The 22,355-nt window shown below is 39.8% G+C and overlaps 1 protein-coding gene across 1 annotated transcript; it reads left to right on the plus strand.

The window, feature by feature from the left end:
- The first annotated feature begins 19,822 nt into the window (after positions 1-19,822).
- LOC147614649 (Phosphoglycerate mutase family protein) lies at positions 19,823-21,708 on the plus strand. The gene is made up of 3 exons (XM_086779919.1): positions 19,823-20,021; positions 20,145-20,826; positions 20,935-21,708. Exons 2-3 carry the CDS (start codon positions 20,367-20,369, stop codon positions 21,405-21,407), a joined length of 933 nt encoding a protein of 310 aa, XP_086636045.1. The 5' UTR covers positions 19,823-20,021; positions 20,145-20,366; the 3' UTR covers positions 21,408-21,708.
- Positions 21,709-22,355: the final 647 nt, after the last annotated feature.

Genomic DNA, 22,355 nt, shown 5'->3' on the forward strand with positions numbered 1-22,355 from the left:
TTTGGTCAATTTTTGACCATTTTTGGATCAGTTCAGCTTACTTTTTGGAACTAGACTTGAAATAGGAGAGAGGAGAGATGAAATATCTCATTTTATTGATTTAAAATAGGAAGCAATGATGAGAAAAAAGGTGCCTCCTTCGTGAGGGAGAATCCCCACTCTGAGGTGTCAAAATTTTATTTTTTTAATGTTTCCTTTGGTCCTTAGTCCACTCTTCATCTTATGTGAGTATTTACTCATTTTTGGGAGGTTTTTCTTTATTTCTTCAATTTATCTCCTCCCTACATTTATGTTAATCTTTTTGGTTCCTCAGAACCTTAATCCAAATTTTTTTTAAAAATTGGACCCTTAGGCTAAGGTCTTTTGAGCATATTATAATTTATTTCTAATGCATCTTAGGAATTTCTTTTTAAACTTCTATTTTGGAGGAATTTATTTTAATAAGAAAGGATATTTTTTCATCCAAAGATATCTAAAAATTGAGTTATCTCTCTCTAAAATATTTTCTCTCTCTAGGCCAAAACAAGTAGAAACAAGATCTTTTATAATTCTGAAAAGGGGATTAATTACAGGGGAAGAAACTCGACATCTTGGGGGGTTGGGGAGGAATCTTACATTCTCTCCCTCTTTAAGAACGCGAGATGTCCTCATCTCGCAAACTGGGGGGGTAATCCTGCATCAGTTCGGCTTCTTTCTCCCAGGTGGCGTCTTTAAAAGGATAGAACTTCCATTTGACTAATAATTCTCTTAGAATTCTGTTCATGAGATCCTTCTCTCGAACATCAAGGATTTCTTCAGGTTGGAGTTCCATCAGCCCTTGGGTTGTTGAAGAAGTTTAGAGTTAATCATTAAGCACATGATTCGGGCTCGATACATACTTTTTAAGTAGGCTGACATGAAATACATTATGTACTTTGAGATGAGGAGGCAGAAGAAGTTCATAGGCTAAGTTACCTACTTTCTTTGTAATCAGATATGGCCCATAGTATCTGAGGGATAACTTCTTATACTTCCCAAGAGATAGAGAACTTCTTTTGGGGCGTACTCGAATGAAGACCATATCTGCTTCTTTGAATTTTCTGTATGACCTCTCCTTATCTGCATACTGCTTGTGTCTATCCTAGGCAGCTCTTAAATCTTTGCCGATTAACTGTATCTGCTGCTCCATGTCATCAAGCATCTATCTGGACATTGAAAAGATGCAGGGGAGAAGAGAGCTTGAGCTCTTGCAAGCACACACACACACACACTCACAAAACCCTAAAAAAGAACACACAAGGTGAGAGGCTGAAAATCTTCTTCTTCTTCACACAACACTTAACACACCATACAATATTACATGTGGTATTCTTATCTCGCCACAATATCTTGCACCTTTAGGGTGCTTTCCCACATACACACAACACCATGATTACATCTCTCAACAGACATCTCGACCCTAATCAATGGGTCGGACCAAGTTAATGGTGTTAGGCAGTCTTGTTCATATACAGAGCTTTGAAAGGGCTCATCCCGATGCTTCGGTGAGATAAGAAACATTGTAGGTGAACTCGACTAGGTGTAGATAGCTTAGCCACTTCTTGGGTTCCCTGCCACAGCATGACCGAAGTATATCTTTGATTACTTGGTTCACCCTTTCTGTTTGACCATCGGTCTCTGGGTGGTAAGCTGTGCTGAGATCCAAGAAAGTTCCTACTGCTTCCAAAAATGTAGTCTAGAATCTTGACGTGAACTTGGGATCTCGATCACTTACTATTCTCCTGGGTAGGCCATGCAATCTGAAGATTTCCTTGAGGAACACTCTGGCCACATCCACTGCAGTGTAGGTTTCTTTTATTGGAATCAGATGGGCAACTTTGGTTAGTCTATCAACTACCACGAAGATGGAGTTGTAACTTGAAATCACTGAAGGTAGTCCAGTAATAAAATCCATATTGATACATTCCCACTTTATCTGGGGAATGTCTAATGGATGTAACTTCCCATGCATTTTTACTCTCTCTGCTTTGACTTTTTGACAATTCAGGCATTGACGTACATGATTAAGTACATCCTTTTTTAGTCCAAGGCCAAAAGAAGCTTTTCTTTACAGACATGTAGGTCTTGATGAAACCTGGATGTCTTGCAATAAGGCTGTCATGGGCTTCATTCAGAATTTGACCCTTAGTTTCCTCATCATTGGGAATGCATAGCCTGCTATTATAATACATAATTCCATCATCCAGGCTGTACCCTTGAACTCGGTTCAAAACCTGAGGAGTTTTGCTTTCTTGCATAAGTAGGGTAGCAATAGGGCTAAAGAATCTATCCTGCATGATCTTCTCTCTTGCTTCATTAATCAATGGATTTGACACCACTGTGATTGCAAGCAAGGAGGCTTTTCTGAGGGCATCTGCTATCCACATTTTCTTTACCTGGGCGGTACTTGATTTCAAAATCAAATTCCTGCAGGGTCTGCATCCACCTTCTTTGGCGCATGTTGAGATCCCTCTGATGAGTGAAAATCCACTTTAAGCTCTGATGATCTGCCATCAAAGGGAATCTTTGACCCAGTAGGTAATGTCTCCACAAACATAGACTACTGAAAGTAGCTCTAGGTCGTGGACATCATAATTTCTCTCATGCGTTTTGAGTTTTTGGGATTCATAGGCCACTGCATGACCTTCCTGCATGAGTGCACCTCCTAGGACAAACCACTCCCACTGGCCAATTCAACTTGCATAGGTTTCCTTGATTTCTGATCTAAGACTAGCTTACGCAAGCATCCAGGGGAAATAAATGAATGAGTACTGCCTGAATCAATCAAATTACCCTTATACTTAGCTGGAGTATGGATGACTTACCCTTATACTCAGCTGGAGTATGGATGACTTACCCTTATACTCAGCTGGAGTATGGATGACAGAGAATTGATGATTTGGCCCTTGGTTTTCAATTTTTGCGGCATAAATCTGACCTCTTTCCTCTTCCACTACTTCTGCTATTGTAACTGCTCTGGCTAGTGCAGATTGGGGCGGAACTCTTTCTCTTTGGTTACCCCAGTTCTAGGAGGGAGTTCTGAGATTACTCTATATAGAGGCAGATGGTTGAGCAGGATTCCTCCGGGATTGCCCTGATTTTGATGAGACGGACCCTGATTTGACTAATAGAAAGGGCCTGGTCTCTGCGTTCTAGGTCCTTGACTTCCTTGTCCTCTTGACATGGCAGGAGTCGGGCAGTCTTTAAGCTGGTGACCGAAACCCTGACATCCAAAACATCTGTTCTCACTTCTAAGCTCATCCCTCTGGGTCCTTGAAAAAGGTGGGCTTCCTGAGAGTGTTTTGAGGGAAGGGTCTTTCTTGACTTCTGAATCTACCAGCATCTTGATTCTGATTTGGGCCTTGCTGTCTCTTTGGGGGAAGAAAGTTTGAAGCACTTCCTGGGGTTTGGAACCTTTTAAAGTTTGAGGGTGCAAGCTTTGGCGGGACCTTGACAACAAATGCCTTGGCAAAGTCCTTTGCCATTCCAACAGCTTCCGCCATTGAGAGACTGGCTTGGCATTTTTCAGTAAGGTGTCCAATGGCTCGTTCATCCCTCGAATGAATCTGGCCATTAGCTGCTCTTCATCCAAAAGTGGAGAATATTTGAGGAGAAGGGCAAATGCCTAATGGTATTCTTCAATTGTCCGGCTATCCTACTTCAATTCCAAGAACTCATTCATTTTGGTTTCCAGGAAGCCCGGAGGACAGAACCTCTTCCTGAGGTAAGCTTTAAGATCTAACCAGGTTTGGGTATTTCGGTCAAGATGGTTTGTCTCGCAATGGTTCCTCCATGCGACCCTCGCCGTTTCCAAAATTTTTAATCTGGCGAGATCCATCTTGCTCCTCTCATTGTAACCGGTTACATCAAAGTACTCTTCCATTGCCTCAATCCATTTTTCCACTATTTCTCCTAACTGTTCCTCTTGACCCTTAAATGGACCAGGTTGGGATTGATGCAGGGCTTTACAAACGTCCGGATCTAACTCTTCATCATCGGTAAAAGGATCCAGCTACCTAGCACGGGCCGTGCACCTCATGATTCTGACAAAACGAGATTTTTGTCAACTTAACTTCGTCATCAGATTTATGACTTATTTAATTTTTGAGATTTATTTCTTAAATAATAAATATTCCATCATAATTCTTGAAAACAAGATTCACTCTGATAATTTTGTTAACTAATATTCACAACCACGAAAACAATTTGGAATCTTTTGTAAAACGTCATTTATTATCAAAAGTCTCTGATATATACATAGAGCATCTCGGCTCCAAAAGTCATTGTCTCAATCGCGTACGCATAAAAAGGCGATACTACGATGGAGACATGCTATGATATACACGATTCATCACTGATAAGGGTGGTGTAATTCTACTTCTAGGAATAAAGCGGCTTAGAAGTGTAAAAATTCGGCAAGAATTTCTAAAATTTCGGGGCGAATGATTAAAGAGTTAGACATAATGAGCAACTCCTAGCCTTATCAAGATCATGGCTAGTGAGACATTCTGCCTGAGTCTTTGAAGCTGATTGGTATTAACGTTAATACATCGCCCTCCAGAGAACCACATGTGCTGACGTCGCTCTACTGGATCAGGGAAGTATAGATCCTCAAAGTGACGAGCGAGCCTCACTCTGCTTTCTCGGGTTGTAGCAGAGTTGATGAGATTTTCAAAGGCAAAGGCGATCATATCCTGACTCTGGGAAAGTCCAGGAATGCTAGACAGATTCGGGGTATCCATCTAAAAATCCACTTCAATTTATGAGTTTTCAATTTATGAATTCATTTCAAACATAATCTTAGCAAGTGAAAACATTTTTCTCACAGATTCACTTTAAAATTTTAGGCAATTTCTGCTGTTGTTTCATAAGTTTACAACAGCGCTCTGATACCACCTGTAAGATCCCACTGCCCCCTCCGTGCACAGGATTCTCAGTATCCATTTACATCACATCACATCCTTTCACATATCCTCACATCTCATTCTCATCTCTTCATTCACATCCACATCCATTTACATCACCTCACATCCCATCCACATTCATTTACATCACACCACATTTTATCACATCCACTCACATCTTATCACATCGCATTCACATCTTATTCACATCCACATCTCATTCTCATCTCTTCATTCACATTCACATCCACATCCATTTACATCACCTCACATCCCATCCACATTCATTTACATCACACCACATCTTATCACATCCACTCACATCTTATTCATATCGCATTCACATCTTATTCACATCTATTCTCATTTAGTAACATTTTCTATTTTTGATACCAATGGGACTTTTCTAAATTTCTGCCAATTGCTTGGCCTAGTTAAAGGTACTTTTTTAACAGATATTTTCATATTCTTTCTCAAATTTCTCAAGTAAAATATATTCAATATTCTTTTGAGTAAAAGATTCATGGGATTTACAAAAATCAATTCTACCCATATTTCCCAATAATGCTCAAAATTCCACTTTTGATAAATACTCATAATTTGAATTATGCTAAAAATTTCTCTTTTTTCATTTAATTTCTTAGATCTCAAATATCATGGGAATTCCTTTTTTTTGCATTTAAATGATTGAATTTTAAATGTCATGGGAATTCCTCTTTTATCATAAAATAAATTTATCTAAAATTTCTATTTTCTTTAATACAAATCCAGTATTTCAAATATGTCAAGAATTTCACTTTTACCATTTAAATGATTGAATTCCAAATGTCATGGGAATTCCTCTTTTATCATTTAAATTTTCTCATACATAAAATAAATTTATCTAAAATTTCTCTTTAAATAAAAATATTCATTATTTTATTATACCAAAATTTCTCTTTTTCCATTTAATTACATGGATCTCCATTATCATGGAAATTCCTCTTTTTGCATAAAATAAAATTATCAAAAATTTCTCTTTTCTTTAATTAATTATTTATGTATAAACACTTAAAATTAGTTTTCCATGAATGTGATGAAAATCATTCTTTTAGCATAGGATGACCAATCCTAAAATATGGTAGGAAGTCCTCTTTTCACATTATGAATAAAAATGAGCTATGTAATAATTTTTAAAATTTTTACCATAGCTTCGCTGTTATTATTGATAATTTTTAATATTTCTAGAAAGAATAAGATTTATAATACAATTATGATATAATAACTATCCTTAGACTCAAATCTAATTTATGGAATTAAATCATAAGTTTACCATAATTTTATTTGCATAAAAACATAAAAAGCCATTTTCTTGACCTCTAGGTTAACAAGCTTAGAGATTGATTTTGAATTAAGAATTTATCAATGAGAAGCATTCATTTGCTTAAGAATTAGTCATAGGAATGACTATTCTTTTGGGAGAGAGAGATATACATAAAAAGTATCCTAATTAAGCATAAAGATTCTTTTTTTTGTGATTAATCATTATTTGCATTAAAAATAACTAAATAGAAACTTCTCAAGCTTGAGAGGTGTTGAGAAGTGAAATCATTGAGAATATTAATGAAAACCATGAAATTACTTCTTACCTCTAGATTTGACTTGCTTCTTTATCTTAGAAGGAATCCCCCCAACCAATCAATTCATTTAGTATGTTGAGAAGAAAGCTCCAAGGATTGTTGAAGAGAGAGAGAAGCTCCAAGTTCTCCAAAAGCAGAGGATTTTTAAGGGATAATAGAAAATATCATTATTTTAATGTAATACTGGCATAGTATAGCTCAAAGATGAGAATACAAAACAATGAGGGTCTATTTATAGGTGAGGGAGGCCACTAACTGAGTCCAACTAAGTTCTAGAATTTTCCAGCTTCAGTTTGGCTGAATTTGGACAAGATTTGGATCAGTTTGGCTCCCTTTTTTATTTGGCTTGATCCAAGAGAGAGGAGAGATAAAAAATATCACAATTTTTTTTAATTAAAAACTCATCCACATGTGTGAAATAGGCACCTACCTCAAAGGTCTCCCCCTTCTTACCAAGGTGTCAAAAATTCATCATTTCTCCAAAATATCTATTTTTTTAGTAATATCTCTTAATTTTTAACTAATAAACCTTATACTCAATCAACTCTTCATCTTGTGTGAGCATTTACTTATTTTTGGGTATTTTCTTTTATTCTTTGGATTTATCTCATCCCAACACTTGGATTAATCTTATTGGCCCATAGGAACCTTAATTGGACCATAATCTAAAAATTTCTGAAAATCTAGACCCTTAGGCTAAGGTCCCTTATATCATTTTTAATTGATTCCTAATGCACATTGGAAAGTTCATTTTGAACTTCTATTTCAAGGAAAACTATTTTAAACACTAGGAGGATTTTTATATCCAAAGATATCTCAATTTTGGATTACCTCTCTCTAGGTCAAAACAGGGTAAAACAAGATCTTTCTTCTATTTCAGAGAGGGGAATAATTACAAGAATAGAAGGGGAGGTTCTTATACCTTTACACGTCAAAAGCTGGAGGGAGGAATCATACATTGACCCCTTTCATCCTTCGATTGGGTGGATCCGGTATCAATTGTATCTTCTTCAAATCCGTCTTGGATTGTGACTCGTGTCTCACCCTTACGCACTTTTTTAACTCTTCTTCTTCAGCAAGTTCTGGGAACGGTCGCATTCGCTCGATTTCTTCCCTTGTCTTCTAGTTGAGCTCGAGCTCTAGTCAGGAACTCTAGTCAGGAAATTGAGCGGTGTGATCTTTCTAGGCTGTACACTAATGGTCCGGATGGTGGTTTGATTGGCAGTAGAGGCAGGGTTACTTGCTCGATATGGACAATCTTTGATCAAATGATCAATACCGTATTTAGTACAGGTGAGCACTAGCATATGGTTGGGCGAGACCGCCACTTGTTTTGGTTAATGTGTATGACTCATATTCTTATTTGGGCAATCGGCTACTCGATCTGGCCCTCCACAGCCAAAGCATTGGAGTGGCCCCCTTCTCAAATTCGAGTTCATGTCCTTGGCCTTCCATTGTATCATCGTGGTTTGAAACACAGGTACTGGCGTGTTATTCTATAGGACGTAGCATTCCAGCGTAACTTCCACCGTATCCTCGTATACTCTCAACTAAGTTCTATTTTCGCACCATATCAACATCTTCTGACGGCTCTTCAATCAGCACAACCTGATTGAGCTTAGCCTATGGTGGTTGTGGTAGTAGAACCGGTGGCGGCAAGGTTGAAGTGTCTTGCGCCCGGAACATTCCCCTGGGTAAGTAAGAAGAGTTGGGTTGTCCCACAGTAGCGGTGATCTGTACAGGTGGTGTCAATAAGGCCAATGGGGCTCACTGTGTAACATTTTGAAACCTTGGGTATCTACACATTGAAGTGTCATGATTTCTTAATTTTACATATAGTGAGCACAATAGAGTAATGGCCTTGCTCTTAGCTGTGGACACTCGGTGGTGGTGTGATTTAACCTGCACATGGAGCACCACACCAATTCCCTGTGCAGGGGTAAAGGTGATTATGCCCATGCCTAGATGTATCTCTTCCCTCCTTGACTTTCAATTTTTCTAGTATGGCATTACTGAGCTCATCCACCGTCATGTTTCTGACTTGCTTGCTCTTCGGGTTCCAATTTCTTAGTGGCTCGAGACATGCGAAGTCGTAGTTGTTGAAGATGTTTTAACATCTTCTCCTTGTGGCAATTCTAACATATTGTCTTCATATTCGATTTCCAATTTGTAGCATGCATCAAGAGTAGCAGGTCGGGCTAACACCAAGTAATCGTGCATTTTATGGTCTCTAACCCCCCTCCGGAAACAAGGCAACAACTGATCATCAGTTAACCTTTCACGAAGTTTGCATCTCGAATTTAAGTGCTTCAGACGAGAAACATAGTCCCTCATTGACTCTTCTTCCTTTTGTTTAATATTATGTAATTGTGCCACAAGGCTCCACCTATCTCCACTACTACAGGCAAAATTGGGCACAAAAATATTATGTAATTGTGCCACAGGGCTCCACCTGTCTCCACTACTACCTGTCTCCACTACTACAGGCAAAATTGGGCACAAAAATATTCTTCAGCCTTGTGAAGTTAACTTTATCCTCAGGCTTAAGAGTTTGGAACCATTGATGAGCTTTTCCTTCCAAGGTCAGTGAGAAGGCATGTATCATTGTCACATCACTGACTGGCCCACAGGTTTCACATGTGGATTCAAAAATCTCTACATGTTGGATAGGATCCCCGTTCCTAGAGAACTTTTAGACGAGTTTTGAAATGATATGTGGTTTCATCTGGGAAGGTCGAGATTCTAGAGTAGTACCTAGTTCTTTGACCATCCACCGATCCATCTTTGCCACTATATTTAGCAGATCTGCCCTCGTGGCTACATTAAGGTCCATTTGGATCTATCCTAGGTCCTTGGGGAATTGCTCCCCCCCTTCCTAGGCCACGTCCCCTACCTATATTGATCCTTCTAGGTATTTCAAGTCTATGGGATGGTCCGCCCACGGCCGCGGTATCTTGGAATGACTCCCCATTAATCTCTTCCGTACGTCTTTGCAAAATCAAGAGTTCCATGTCTTGTAAGAACGTAGGATTATTGATCATCTGCTTAATATCTTTTTTGGTGTAGAGTCGGTCCTCTACTTCAACTACCCTACTAGCCAAGTTACCCTCTTCTTCTATAGTTGTAAATCCTTCCTCCGTTCTGGACTTCTCGTTTATGGGTTCCAAGTTTGGCATTTCCCCCTCACTTCTACCCATAGCTATTTCTGGTTCCTTCCCTTGCGGGCTGAAGTGGGTTAAGACTTCCCATTTCCTTCTTCTCATCTCTTGTCCTACTAGTATCGAGCTCTTGTTTCCTTAAGCTCAATTCTCATAGTTGTCATTCCACCTCACTCCGTTTGAGGTCTAACTCTACTTCCTCAGTAGTGAGGAAGAATATTTGACCCATCCTAGTCGCACTTTCCAAGTCTCGTCTTATTCTAGGGGTGCCGGTATTCAACAGCCTAGAATTCGATAGTCGGAATGGCACTTCTTGTCATGGACCGAGTCCAGCGCTGGTTGACGAACCCATGCCCACAGATTGCGCTTCCTCCTCATGGCTGGTTGGAGACCAAAAAATCCCTGGGCGATATAAATGATGATACCACTGGACCTGGTTGGGGAGGGTGGTTTCTTCTCTTCCCCAAACCCAGCATATCTCAGCCCTTCTTCCATAGACTCTTCACTACTAGTTTCAGTGGTGGTCAGGTTTCTTAAGACACTTAGGTGTGTGCTTATAGAATGTCCTGATCCCACACTTCTTTGGTAGGAAGATCCAAGATGATTCGATGCACTATCGTCAGGTGTAAGATCATCTCTGATGAGTTTTCCAGATCTTAAGTGCATGTATATATGATTTGATAAGCTATTTGTCAACCCAATTTGATTTTACTTTTGATTTTATCGCTTTGTTTCAAATACCGTGAAATTGTAGATAGTGTTTCACGTCATGAAACTGCCAGAACTGGTTCACGTTGTGAACCAGTTCTGGCAGATAGTGTTTCACGTCATGAAACTGCCAGAACTGGTTCACGTTGTGAACGTTCTCTTGCACTTTCACACGCTCAAAAATTTGTGTACCCTTAAGGTTGGATTCCCTCTTTTTGGTATAATATGCCTTCCTTAACTGACCCTTGTGGCCTCGGTCTGTGTCCAATCATTGGTTTTGGCCTACCCGTGAATCAGCAAAAAATTGTTTCACATCATGAAATAGTGAGGGTTTCATGTCAAAGCTTTAGATCATTTCACGTCGTGAAACATTAACGATTTTGCATTGTGTGAGTGAACAGCTTTAGGTCACTTCACGTTGTGAAACAGTGAGGGTTCCATGCCATGAAAGCTTTAGATAGTTTCACATCATGAACGCCTTCTTGAATTTTCATGTTGCTCAAAAATTTTGGCAGATTACAAGGTGTCAAAGGTGTCAGGATAAGATTTTCTATTTTTGGAAGGGGAATCCCGTGATTTTTGGCATTAATTATGATGTTGATTTTGTGAGCAATTCGCGGTGTGAAATTGCAAGAAATTGTTTCACGGCGTGAACAACTTTTTTGCACTTTCACGTGAAACTTCCCACGTCAAATTTGGTCTTTGGGTGCATAATACTTATCCAATTGATAGCAAATCGACTGTGCCACTCCTAAAAAAACGAAATGCAAGTTCTTGGCACATTCAATGGTCCCTTATGTTTTTGATTTTTATGAATTTTTTGAAACAGAAAGAAAACAACACACCAACCTGCTCATTCCGCTAGTGGTTTGAAAGATGCAAATATAAAAATTAGCAAGAACAACAGTGAAGCCTTATCCTAGAAACACTCCACTACAAAGACACACAACATCACAACCAATTTCTCACAATTTTTTTCTACCACACACATCTTATCCATTCATTTTCCACACAATGCACTACCAAAATGCAAGGGCAATAATGAATCCTATGTAATGGGAGCTGAAACTCTAAGAGGTTGAAAGAAACAAAGGTGTTTCCCCAGTAGAGCGGCACCAAAAATGTTATGGGCTACCACACCGGATCAAGCTACAAGGAGCGTGTGGAGGTGAGGATGATGGATCGAGCTCCCAAGTGCTCTTCATGACCAAGCTTCCTATTATACAAGAATATTGAATGCGAGCAATTTGAGGTGAGTGACAAACCATGACCCCGTTTATGTGAGCTAGCTATAGCATAATAGTTGTTGATTCAAGCTTGTGTGTGCCCTCAACGGTAGAGCAACAAAGTCCCACGACATTGTGAGTGTATCCTATGCCTTATGGTACAAGGCGCCTCCAAGCTCTTTTGTAGATCATGCATACATATGATTTTAGTAAGGAATCTTTCAAGGAATGAGAGAAACAACAATACATAATAGTAAAACTACTTACTCTCAAGTTGGCCATGAGATACGCCATGCCTTCACTTTTAAACCTTCTTCATAAAGACTTCCCAATGTCATGTCCTACTCTTCCTTCTTGTTGGATATGTAGAGTCTACAACCCAGATTAGTGGGCTCTTACTCAAAAGCCACATCCTCTTGCAATGTATTAGTGTCTTTCATGTCCTCTTATCACCATAATTCAATAGTACATTCCATAGTGGTTGCTTTCACAAATTCCAACATCATGATTGGTGCATACCTTTGTTAGAGTTATCCTTTGGCACCACAAGGTCATCATTCTTAAGCTCACATATCTAAGGTGTGTATTTACTGAGTTACCTTCAAATGTAGTTGACATACGGAATTTCGACTTAACATGTAATGGATTCGACATTCTTGCACTTGGACTCCCTCCTACACACACGGTTGGTTACAAGTTCAATAATTTTCTACTTAATAATATGGAATCATTATCGACCATTGTTAGATAGTGCGCATTCACAATATATAGCTCCCTAGTTCACTTGCAATAATGTACTAGTTAGTGGCCAATGTTACTAGTTAATGCACATGGTTGCTAGTTGATGCACAAGGTCAACACTTAGTAACCAAGGTCCCTAGTTCCTGGGCCACAAACTAGTGATCTGTGCAATAGTTAGTGCACCTAGATCATTCGATAGTGCATAGAGTCACTAGTTACTGGTCCCAAGTCACTACCTAGTCAAAATATGCACTAGTTAGTGCTCCCAAGTCACCACCTAGTGCAAATGTGTACTAGTTAGTGTAGGTTGGTCACTAGTTAATGTTGAAGCTCACTAGCTAGTGCAGTTTGGTCACTAATTAGTAGTAGAAAGTAGTCACTATATAATGGAAATGTACACAACTTAGTGTAGGTAAGTCACTAGGTAGTGCACCTAGGTCACTAATTAGGTAAGTGTATCTATGTCACTGATTAGTGACCCCCACTCACTAGTTAGTGTATCCAAGTCACTAGTTGGTGCACTCGGGTTATTAGTTAGTAAGCCCCAAACAGTAGTAATGCACCCAGGTCACTAGTTGGTGCACTCACGTCATTAGTTAGTGACCCCCATTCATTAATAAGTGTACCCAGATCACTAGTTAGTGATTGGGTGCACCAAGTCACTAGGTAGTGACACGCCATTCACTAGTTAGTGCACCCAAGTCAGTTGTTATGTATTGGCGTGCACCCAAGCCACTAGAGTTAGTGACCGGAGTGCAGCCAAGTCACTAGTTTATGACCCCCAATCACTAGTTAGTGTACCTAAGTCACTAGTTTGTACCCAGGTCACTAGACCCCTAGCCACTACTTAGTGATTGGGGTGCACCCAAGTTACTACTTAGTGATTGGGGTGCACCCAAGTTACTAGTTAGTGACTAGGGTGCATCCAAGTCACTAGTAATGACCCCTAGTCACTAGTTTTGATCCTTGGTAAGTAGTTAGTGCACCCAGGTCACTATTTGGTTCACCTTGATCAGTGGCCTCAAGGTCTAGGCTCTGGTGTTCATCCAATAGGAGGCCCTTGCTAAACTACAACATGTTAATCTGAACCTATAGCTTTTGCTTTGATGCCTCATCGGTAACAACACTTAGTTTATTCTCGTGCCTTGCAATTTCTTCTCGCAACTTATTTATTGCTGTTACAACTCCCTCACTTTGATAGAGCTTATTTTTTCCTTTTAGCTTTCTCAACTGTAATGTTTGCCTTCGCCTTTTCCTCCAACATTTCCTAAACATAAGTTCTGAGTATTCAGCATCTTCTTTGCATTTTCAGCCTTCCACTTAGCCATTAAGCTGAAATCAAATAGACCTCTTCCAGTTAACATCTCACTATTAGCATTGTGAATGGTAGATGTTTCCAAAACCTCCACATGCTGCCCACTTACAGCAAAACTCTATGTGCCTTACTGCTGCTGCAAACAAGCGTTACATCGTCATATTTTCCGGTCTAGGCTATCCTTGCTGAGCCTCGAGATGTTTCTCTCTACAAATTCAGCCCATGCAATCTTCCTTTGTTCCTTGGGAATGCTACTGCCAAATTCTAATGCAAATCCTCTTACAAAGCATAGTGCTAGCTCCACGTTCTCGAAAGCTTCCTGGTACATCATCTTGAAATGCAATAACCACAGGTCTTTGAAGAAACTAGACGTGATGTGGTGATATTTTAAGTTTTCCTTCCCTCACTTGATTTCCTTGAAGATGGTCAACCACCACGTCCTCACAGGAACATTTTTACTAGTCAACTCTCGCGTGGATTTATCCATGTCAAGCTAATTTCCTTGAAGACAGTCAGCCACAACCCATGGGGAACATCTTTACTGGTCAACTCTCGTGGATTCATGCATGTCAAGCTGAGTCCATACTTGGCATGGAAGTCCTCTTTTTTCATGAAAAAGTGCTTCAAAGGTGGAACATCGACACGTGGAGCACACCACCTTGAGCTGAAATGCCATGGAGATGACAGGAACCATAAGGTATGGAGAGGAGGCACAACAGGGACCTACACCTGGGTAAATGACAAAAATCCTAAGGCCCTGCTAGTGTAGTAGCTCTCCTTCTCCCGTGCTACTTCCCCCTCGTTCTTTTTTCCTTTTCCACAACCTTCCCCCTCGTTCTTGCAACAACAATATGTAATTATAGTGCAACAAGGTCGTGCATTTTTGTAATTGCATTTCATTAAAAAAACATTTTCACATCCACTATATAAACGTTTTCACACCCAATATTGGGCCCCTAATATGACACTATTAAGAGACCACTAACTAGGCCAAAAAGCATACCACCTTATCATGCATACACAAAGTTAGCATTCAAAGCTCTAGGTGCTTTTAGAACTAAGAGCTACTAGCTAGCTCTAGGTGCTAGTTAGCACTAAGAGCTGCTAGTAGCTACTAGCACTAAGAGCAGCTAGTTAGCATTAAGAGTTGCTAGTTAACGTTAAGAGCTGCTAGTTAGCACTCAAAACTACAAGTTCTAGTTAGCACTCAAAGCTTCAGATGCTGGTTAGCACTCAAAGCTACAAGTTCTAGTTAGCATTAAGTGCTGCTAGTTAGTACTCAAAGATACAAGTGCTAGTTAGTACTCAAAGATACAAGTGCTAGTTAGCACTCAAAGTTGTAAGTGCTAAGTATCACTCAAAGTTGTAGGTGCTAGTCATCATTCAAAGCTCTAGGTGCTAGTGCTAGTTAGCACTCAAAGTTGTAAGTGCTAAGTATCACTCAAAGCTGTATGTGCTAGTCATCATTCAAAGCTCTAGGTGCTAGTTAGCACTAAGATCTCTAGTTACTAATTAGCACTCAAAGCTTTAAGTGCTAGTTAGGCCTCAAAAGCTATGGTACTAGTTACCTCTTGGTGCTAGTTTTCTTTAAGAGCTACAAGTGCTAGTTAGCACTTAATGCTACATGTGCTAGTTTAGCACCACTCAAAGATGCATATGCTAGTTAGCACTCAGAGATGTAGGTGATAGTTAGCACTCAAAGTTGTAGATACTAGACTTAGCACTCATAGCTGTAAGTGCTAGTTAGCACTCAAAGTTGTAGATACTAGTTAGGACTCAAAGCTACAGGTGCTACTTAGCACTCATAACTGTAAGTGCTAGTTAGCACTCAAAGCTACAGGTGTTGGTTAGCATCCAAAGCTACAGGTGCTAGTTATAGCACTGAAAGATATAGGTCTTTTGCTAGTTAGCACTGGTAATATGGGTCTTATGCTAGTAATTAGCATTAATAATATAGGTCTTATGTTAATTAGCACTGATTTTTGAGGTCATACTTGAGGCTCATCAAGAAAATGCATTGGGTGTTTGATGTAGCTCTTTATTCTAACTCTTACTCAGCAAGCATCCTTCTTGTTTGGGAGACACATGTGTCTTTGATTCCCAAAAAGAGTACACCTTTTTCTTATTTCTACGATGATTGGCTAGAACATTGTTGCTTCCAACACATAGCCCCAATGAGAACAATCCATTTACATCGTTAAGTTGAGGATATGCTTATGACCTTGCCAAGTATAGGGTGTGCTTATTAACTTGAAGGACTCTTCAGACTTTTGAAAAATTCATGTCTTGAGTTAAGGTCATTGACACGACAATGTGCTTTGCCTAAAAAACAACTCTTCCTTGTTAGGGCGCTACTTAACGCTACTCAATGTGTTACGAATGTTGTCTATGAGTGTTGCTTGGACTTTAGCCTCCTCTTGTGATGTTTTCTCTTTAAATCCTTGCACGAGAGGATGTTGAATGTGATCAAGTTGAAAATTCCATGCTTGACCTTCTTCCCCCATGCATGTTGTCTTAGCACAAAAAAACTTCACCATTTTAGTACAAATCCTCCACTTTGTGTCTTCATCAATGGCAAAAGCATTCATGCTAAGTTCATCCTCCCTCTTGCGCTTATCTTATGCCCATTGTTATTTCTTCTTTGTAACTTTATATTGCCTGATAATGGCATGATTGTGTAGGTCCATAGGCCCTGGACCGCCCCTACTACCTTGGGAGGATTGTAAACTTGCAAAGAAGAAGGGACATTACAAATTCAAACTCAATTAAAAAGCACATTACATACACCACTCCGTAAAGATTAATAAGTGCAAAAAGTACATCCTTGCTCGGAGAAAATAGTCAAAGAAAGATACTTTAAATCCCTTGCCCCCAGTGGAACTCTTATGCTGTGCATTCCCAGTTGTATACCTTTAAATAAAAAGTGAACATGTAATGTGTGCATTCTCAGTTGCATAACTTCCAATAAAAAGAGAACATGCATTACAACAATAAACAATTTAGATAAATTTGTTCAAAGATGAAGAAAAACAAGTCCATGATATCTTCCTAAAAAAACGTTCTATTCTCTGCAAATCCATAACTTTCACACTCCATATTATTGCAACAAATGGAGAGAGAGAGAGAGAGAGAGAGAGAGAGAGAGAGAGAGAGAGAGATTTGCTTTGATTAGCAATGCATCTTACAGCCTCCACCACTGCTAAGGCATGGAGAGAAAGATAGCTATGCATATCCACAAAGAGAGAGAGAGAGAGAGAGAGAGAGAGAGAGAGAGAGAGAGAGAGAGAGAGAGAGAGAGAGAGAGAGCCAAACAATCGTCCAAACTATCAAAGGGAGTGGGGAGGGAGGGAGAATATTAAAGAATTAAAAAATCTTTAAGGAAATGACTCCACACGTAACACATTTAAAAAAAGGGGAGGTGTATATTAAAATATTAGTATTAAAAACAATTCAAAAGTTGCACCCAAGGCTGCTTGTTAGCAATGTCCATGGACATGCTATTTTGTATCACATTAATATGCTTCCACCCTATGGTTATTACATATGTTTCATTTTTCATCATTGTGATTACATATGCTGCATTTTTCTTCATGGTGATTACGTATGTGCATTTTTCTTCATGGTGATTACGTATGTGCATTTTTCTTCATGTTGATTACGTATGTCACATTTTTCTTCATGGTGAGTACGTATGTTACATTTTTCTTCATGGTGAGTACATATGTTGCATTTTTCTTCATGGTTAAGCCCAGCGAGCCTAATACAACATGGAAGAGGGTCCGATTTAGGGAGTGGCATGACCCTCCACCATGTTTGTGTTGTAGAATCGCCTTTTGTGTCAAGTATGTTCGAATTCCATGAAAGAATAGTTTTATAATTTAGCAAGGACTAAGATACAAAGCAATTTGATCTCATAAGAGTTGAAGGAAAACAATCCATGACTAGGGTGTAGAGAAAATATCTAAATTATGTTGCCCTTGCTATTGGCCAAACAAGTGTAAGGGATTTCGCAATAATTAGAACATAGTTTGCTTCATGAAAAATGCCCTTTGTCTAGAAGTTACTCAACTTAAAGATTAAGAAAAAGGACAAAAGGACAACTGAATAACTAGACTTCATGCTATGATGTTAATCTCTAGGGTTCTTGAATATATTCACATGGCACCCATATGTCATTTGCACAATCAAACTTTTCTAGTACCACCTTAGAACCCATTGCTTTCCTAGATGTTTTATACCACAATTTCCATCTACTCCCACTTTCCTCCCTATCCATCCACCAACCGTTCTCTCCATACATATGACAAGTAAGAAAGGTGTTGATTTACAATACAGTATTGATTTTACTCTTTGTTGTATAACTTAAAAGATTTCAAATTATGGGTGCACCCTTATTTAAGGTGCATGTGGAAACAAACCATTCTTTTCTTTTCTTTGAAGTTTCAAATGTAGTGTATGGTATGCTTCAAAAAGGGAGTGCAAAGTTGAAGATATGAAATTTAACTTATGTGCTATTAGGAGTCTTGATGGCTTAGTCTTGGTATGTAGGTGTGCCAATTAATTCACTTTTTTTCCTTTATGGATTTAAAATGAAAAGTCATGGATTGACTTAGAACATCATACTAGCAAACTCAGCAAGGAAGCATTTCAAATGCTAACATAAGCATCACAACACTATGTGTGCGTGAATCTAAAATAAAAACTCAAGATTTGAGTTCTAGTATTATATGAATAAAAAATCCACAAGAAAGAAGGGAGCATTTCAAATGCTAACATAAGGATCACAAGTTTATGTAAGTGTGAAGCTAAAATAAAAGCTCAAGAATTGACTTCTATTGTTATATGAATAAACAATCCACAAGAAAGAATATAGAATAGTCGCTTGATGTCTTTTTAGGGGTAATGTTATTTAGTAAGTCGCAGATGTTGGAGTCATTATGTTGTAAGAGTGATGTAAGAAGTTAGTTTCTTTTGGGGTGGATGATAAGAATGCACATGCTACTTTGACAAATTTTCTTCAACCAACAAAGGTGAACAAGAAAAGACAAATTGTTCAAAAACACAAAAAATGAGGCTTTTATGGTATCATGCTTTGGTGGCATCATCATCATCACCCATAGGATACACAAGGGGATGCTCTTCTCGATAAATATAGTGATTAGGTGAAGCTTTGGAGCAACATGCTTATCATGTACTTACAATCATTTGAAGGTGGTCGTGTGGTAAGTCATAGTTGAAAAATGACAAGGAACATTTTATTGTAGCACAACATCAACTTTTTTCCTAGTAATTGAGAAAGTGGTATGCTTCAATGACAATAACAATGAAGCTACAAGTGTTTGTGACAAGGATGGTGTGCACCATGACCATAAACCAAGTTCCTATGCAAAATTACTACTAAAACAACCTAAGAAATCTATTGTTTATAGCAATCTTAAGAGACGAAGCAATCTTGCTAAGAAATCTATTGTTTATAGCAATCTTAAGAGACGAAGCAATCTTGCCCATCCCCCACTATCAAACATGTCCCCTCCATCGCATCTAGAATGTCAAAATCCCAATGCAAAACTCCTTTCCATCGTGTATATAAGCATAAGTTGGGGTTTTTGCTTTGTACCATATGAGTGATGGTGAAGAATGCTGAAGTTGCTAGTGCCACGACAAGGAAGCTGTGCAACTTAAATCAATGTAGATAACTCATTATCAGCCATTACAGAGCAACCTTGAACATCTCACTCCCTTGCCAAGGGGGTTTTCGCTAGGTGAATTTAAGGAATACCACGTGCGTGAATGACTGCGTAAGAAATATGTATGTATGTGCATCCTGATATGGATTTGTATACAATTCTTTGCCTCGAGAAGCACAAGAATCTCATGCAATGGGCAATTCTGCTCCTGGCATTGCTCTTGAGAGGATGGTAACGTCGCGATGAGACCTAGAAGAGGAGATAGGGAGGGTTGTCCCCATCCCCATGGAGAAACAAGTCATATCATGTTGTGTGTACATAAAAACCGTGTAGCATATTGTGGATACGTAGGTGTGATGCCCTTGCAACACGTGTGTGCAAAGTGGGGTTTATTAAACAACAGTTGAAACTGTGGTCCCGCAGACGCGGAGAGGGCGCTGTGCACGCAAGAAGGAAACTGTAGTCTCGCAGACGCGGAGAGGGCGCTGTGCACGCAAGAGGGAAAGGAAGCTGGATAGCGCCAGAAAGTCAACCAGCGTGTTATCTGTTGTCTTGTCTCTCTCCTAACCCACCCCGCGCAACCATCGCAAAGCTTTAAGTAGCCCTGTCGGGGTGCCAAGCTTCATCAGAGCTCAAAGACCTGCGGTGGGTTCTTCGTGTCCTTGCTTCTCTCTGAAGCCTTCATGAGATAGATGTTGTTTGGTTTCTTCTGAAGCAGAGCTTTAGTGAAATGAAATTCACTGTGTTGGGTTATGTTTTGTGATATAGGCTTCAAAGAAATGAAGTTTTTTGAGTTGGGTTCTCTCTGAAATGAGCTTAAATGTATTGGGTTCATGGTGGATTCTGTGAAATGGAGGTGAGATCAGCTAGAATGGAATGAAAAGAGCTTTCTGAAGCTTTCTGAGATGGGTTCTATCTTGTTTGTGAATTGGGTTCAATAATATGGAGATGATATGAGATCAGAATGACATAGATATGATATGAGATGAGATGATATGTGGTGAGGTGATGGACAGACCACGCAGACCCACTCGCATCATTCTGGTGCGCCATGGCCAGAGTGAGGGAAACTTAGACGAGACAAAGTACTGCACCATAGCCGATTCCAAGATCAGGTTAACGCACTCTGGCTTGGCGCAGGCCGAGGCCTGTGGGATGGCCATCAGAGAAACCATAGAGAAGACCTCCAAAGAGGAGGACTGGCAGGTCTACTTCTATGTGTCCCCTTACAAGAGGACCCTCTGTACCCTCAAGGGCATTGGGAGGGCCTTTCCAAGAGAGAAAATCCTGGGTGTCCGAGAGGAGCCTCGCCTAAGAGAGCAGGATTTTGGTAACTTCCAAGAAGCGGCACGCATGGCCATGGTGAAGGATGTCAGAAAGCAATTTGGGCGGTTCTTCTATCGCTTCCCGGAAGGTGAATCGGGGGCAGATGTGTTTGACAGAGTCACAAGTATGTGTCCTGCAGCTTCTCTTTCCATGTGTTCTTTGCCCTCATAAAGGTGTTTTTGGACAGAAATGTGGTGCTTGTGTTTTTAATGCTACAGACATGTTTTTGCAGGTTTTCTTGAGTCCTTATGGAGAGACATAGACACTTATAGGCTAAACCGCTCCCATTACACTGACTTGAACCTGGTGATTGTCTCCCATGGACTCACAATGCGAATCTTTCTGATGCGCTGGTTCAAGTGGACGGTTCAGCAATTCGAGCTACTAAATAATCCAGAGAATTGCGAGATCCGGGTCATGCAACTGGGCACTGGAGGGGAGTACAGCCTGGCCGTGCACCACAGCAGGCAGGAGTTAGAGCAGTGGGGTCTCACCCCAGATATGATAACCGAACAGGAATGGAGAGCCAAGGCCAAAAGAGGACAGTGGTACCGCGACTGGCCATGGTGTGGCAGTGGTTTTTTTGATCATTTGAGTGATTTGGCTCCACCTGATCCTGATGACTATGCCCCCGATGATGATGAGAAGGAGCTAGTGAATTCTGTGCAAAATAACCTGGTCAATTGTGTGGAAAATAACAATTAGTGTCTCAAAAGGTTTGTGATCTTAGCTCACTTTTCTGTGATAATTCAGGCATAAGATGTAGTCAAGTGAACTGTCAGTATAACGGCATCATGGAGATGCCTGCGTATGTTGCAGAAGTTGAATCATCACATGTACGCATATGCATTCTTGTATGAACATAAGCCTATGTTGTTGCAGAAGTTGAATCATCACATGTATGCATATGCATTCTTATAAAACTTAAGTCTACATGAAAGCCAGTGAGATGTTGCCACTTTACCAATTTGAGAATACGAGTTTTTCAAAAGGTTCCATTACACGATGATTCGAGAACTATTGCAACTGTAGTATGCATGATTTAGTTGATCATGGGATAAGAAACTGTGAAAGACTGTGGGTTCCATAAAACACACACTTATGCCTTATTCAATTCTTCCCAACTTTTGGCTCGATAATACAATGTCGCCCTCGTGTTTAAGCTAACTTTTTGTACTTTTAGAGTATCCAAAACCTTTGTTGGCCATGTTGCACTTCTCTCAATTGATGTGGTACCCACATGCTTGCTTGCACTGATCTTAAACTTAGCCAACTAACCTGGTAAACACCAGCATCCCCTCCTTGACAGATTGTGTGGCACAAAAGAGTTTTTATGGTTGAGGCTAAAATTAATATTGAACTCTCCTCTAGGGCTGTATTGGCTATTTTGCTGCCCACTTTTTATACATAGGCCAGCCTTGTCACACGGATCTACATTGGGTGGTGGCTTTAAAATAGTGAAAGATTCATGCTCCTTTGTTAGTTTTCTAAACTGCAACCCCTGTGTAGATCAAAAGACTTGGCTTTATAGCTTGAACAGAGTCACCTCCTTGGTGGTCCTGATGAATCTAAGTCCTCTGCTAATAAACTCTAGGTCAGCAATCATCTTAAACCTGTCCTTGTGGGTTGTACTATAAATTTGTATGTGGGTGG

This window comes from Cibotium barometz, chromosome 41 (genome assembly GCF_041138505.1).
Source record: "Cibotium barometz isolate CiBa-2024 chromosome 41, ASM4113850v1, whole genome shotgun sequence".
NCBI classification, from domain to species: Eukaryota; Viridiplantae; Streptophyta; class Polypodiopsida; order Cyatheales; family Cibotiaceae; genus Cibotium; species Cibotium barometz.

What these genes read in the sequence shown, in the direction of transcription:
- LOC147614649 (XM_086779919.1), top strand. Translation starts at nt 20,367, where the DNA reads ATGATATGTGGTGAGGTGATGGACAGACCACGCAGACCCACTCGCATC. An exon ending in TGTGTTTGACAGAGTCACAA is followed by an intron (nt 20,827 to 20,934) that starts GTATGTGTCCTG and finishes ATGTTTTTGCAG; the next exon opens with GTTTTCTTGAGTCCTTATGG.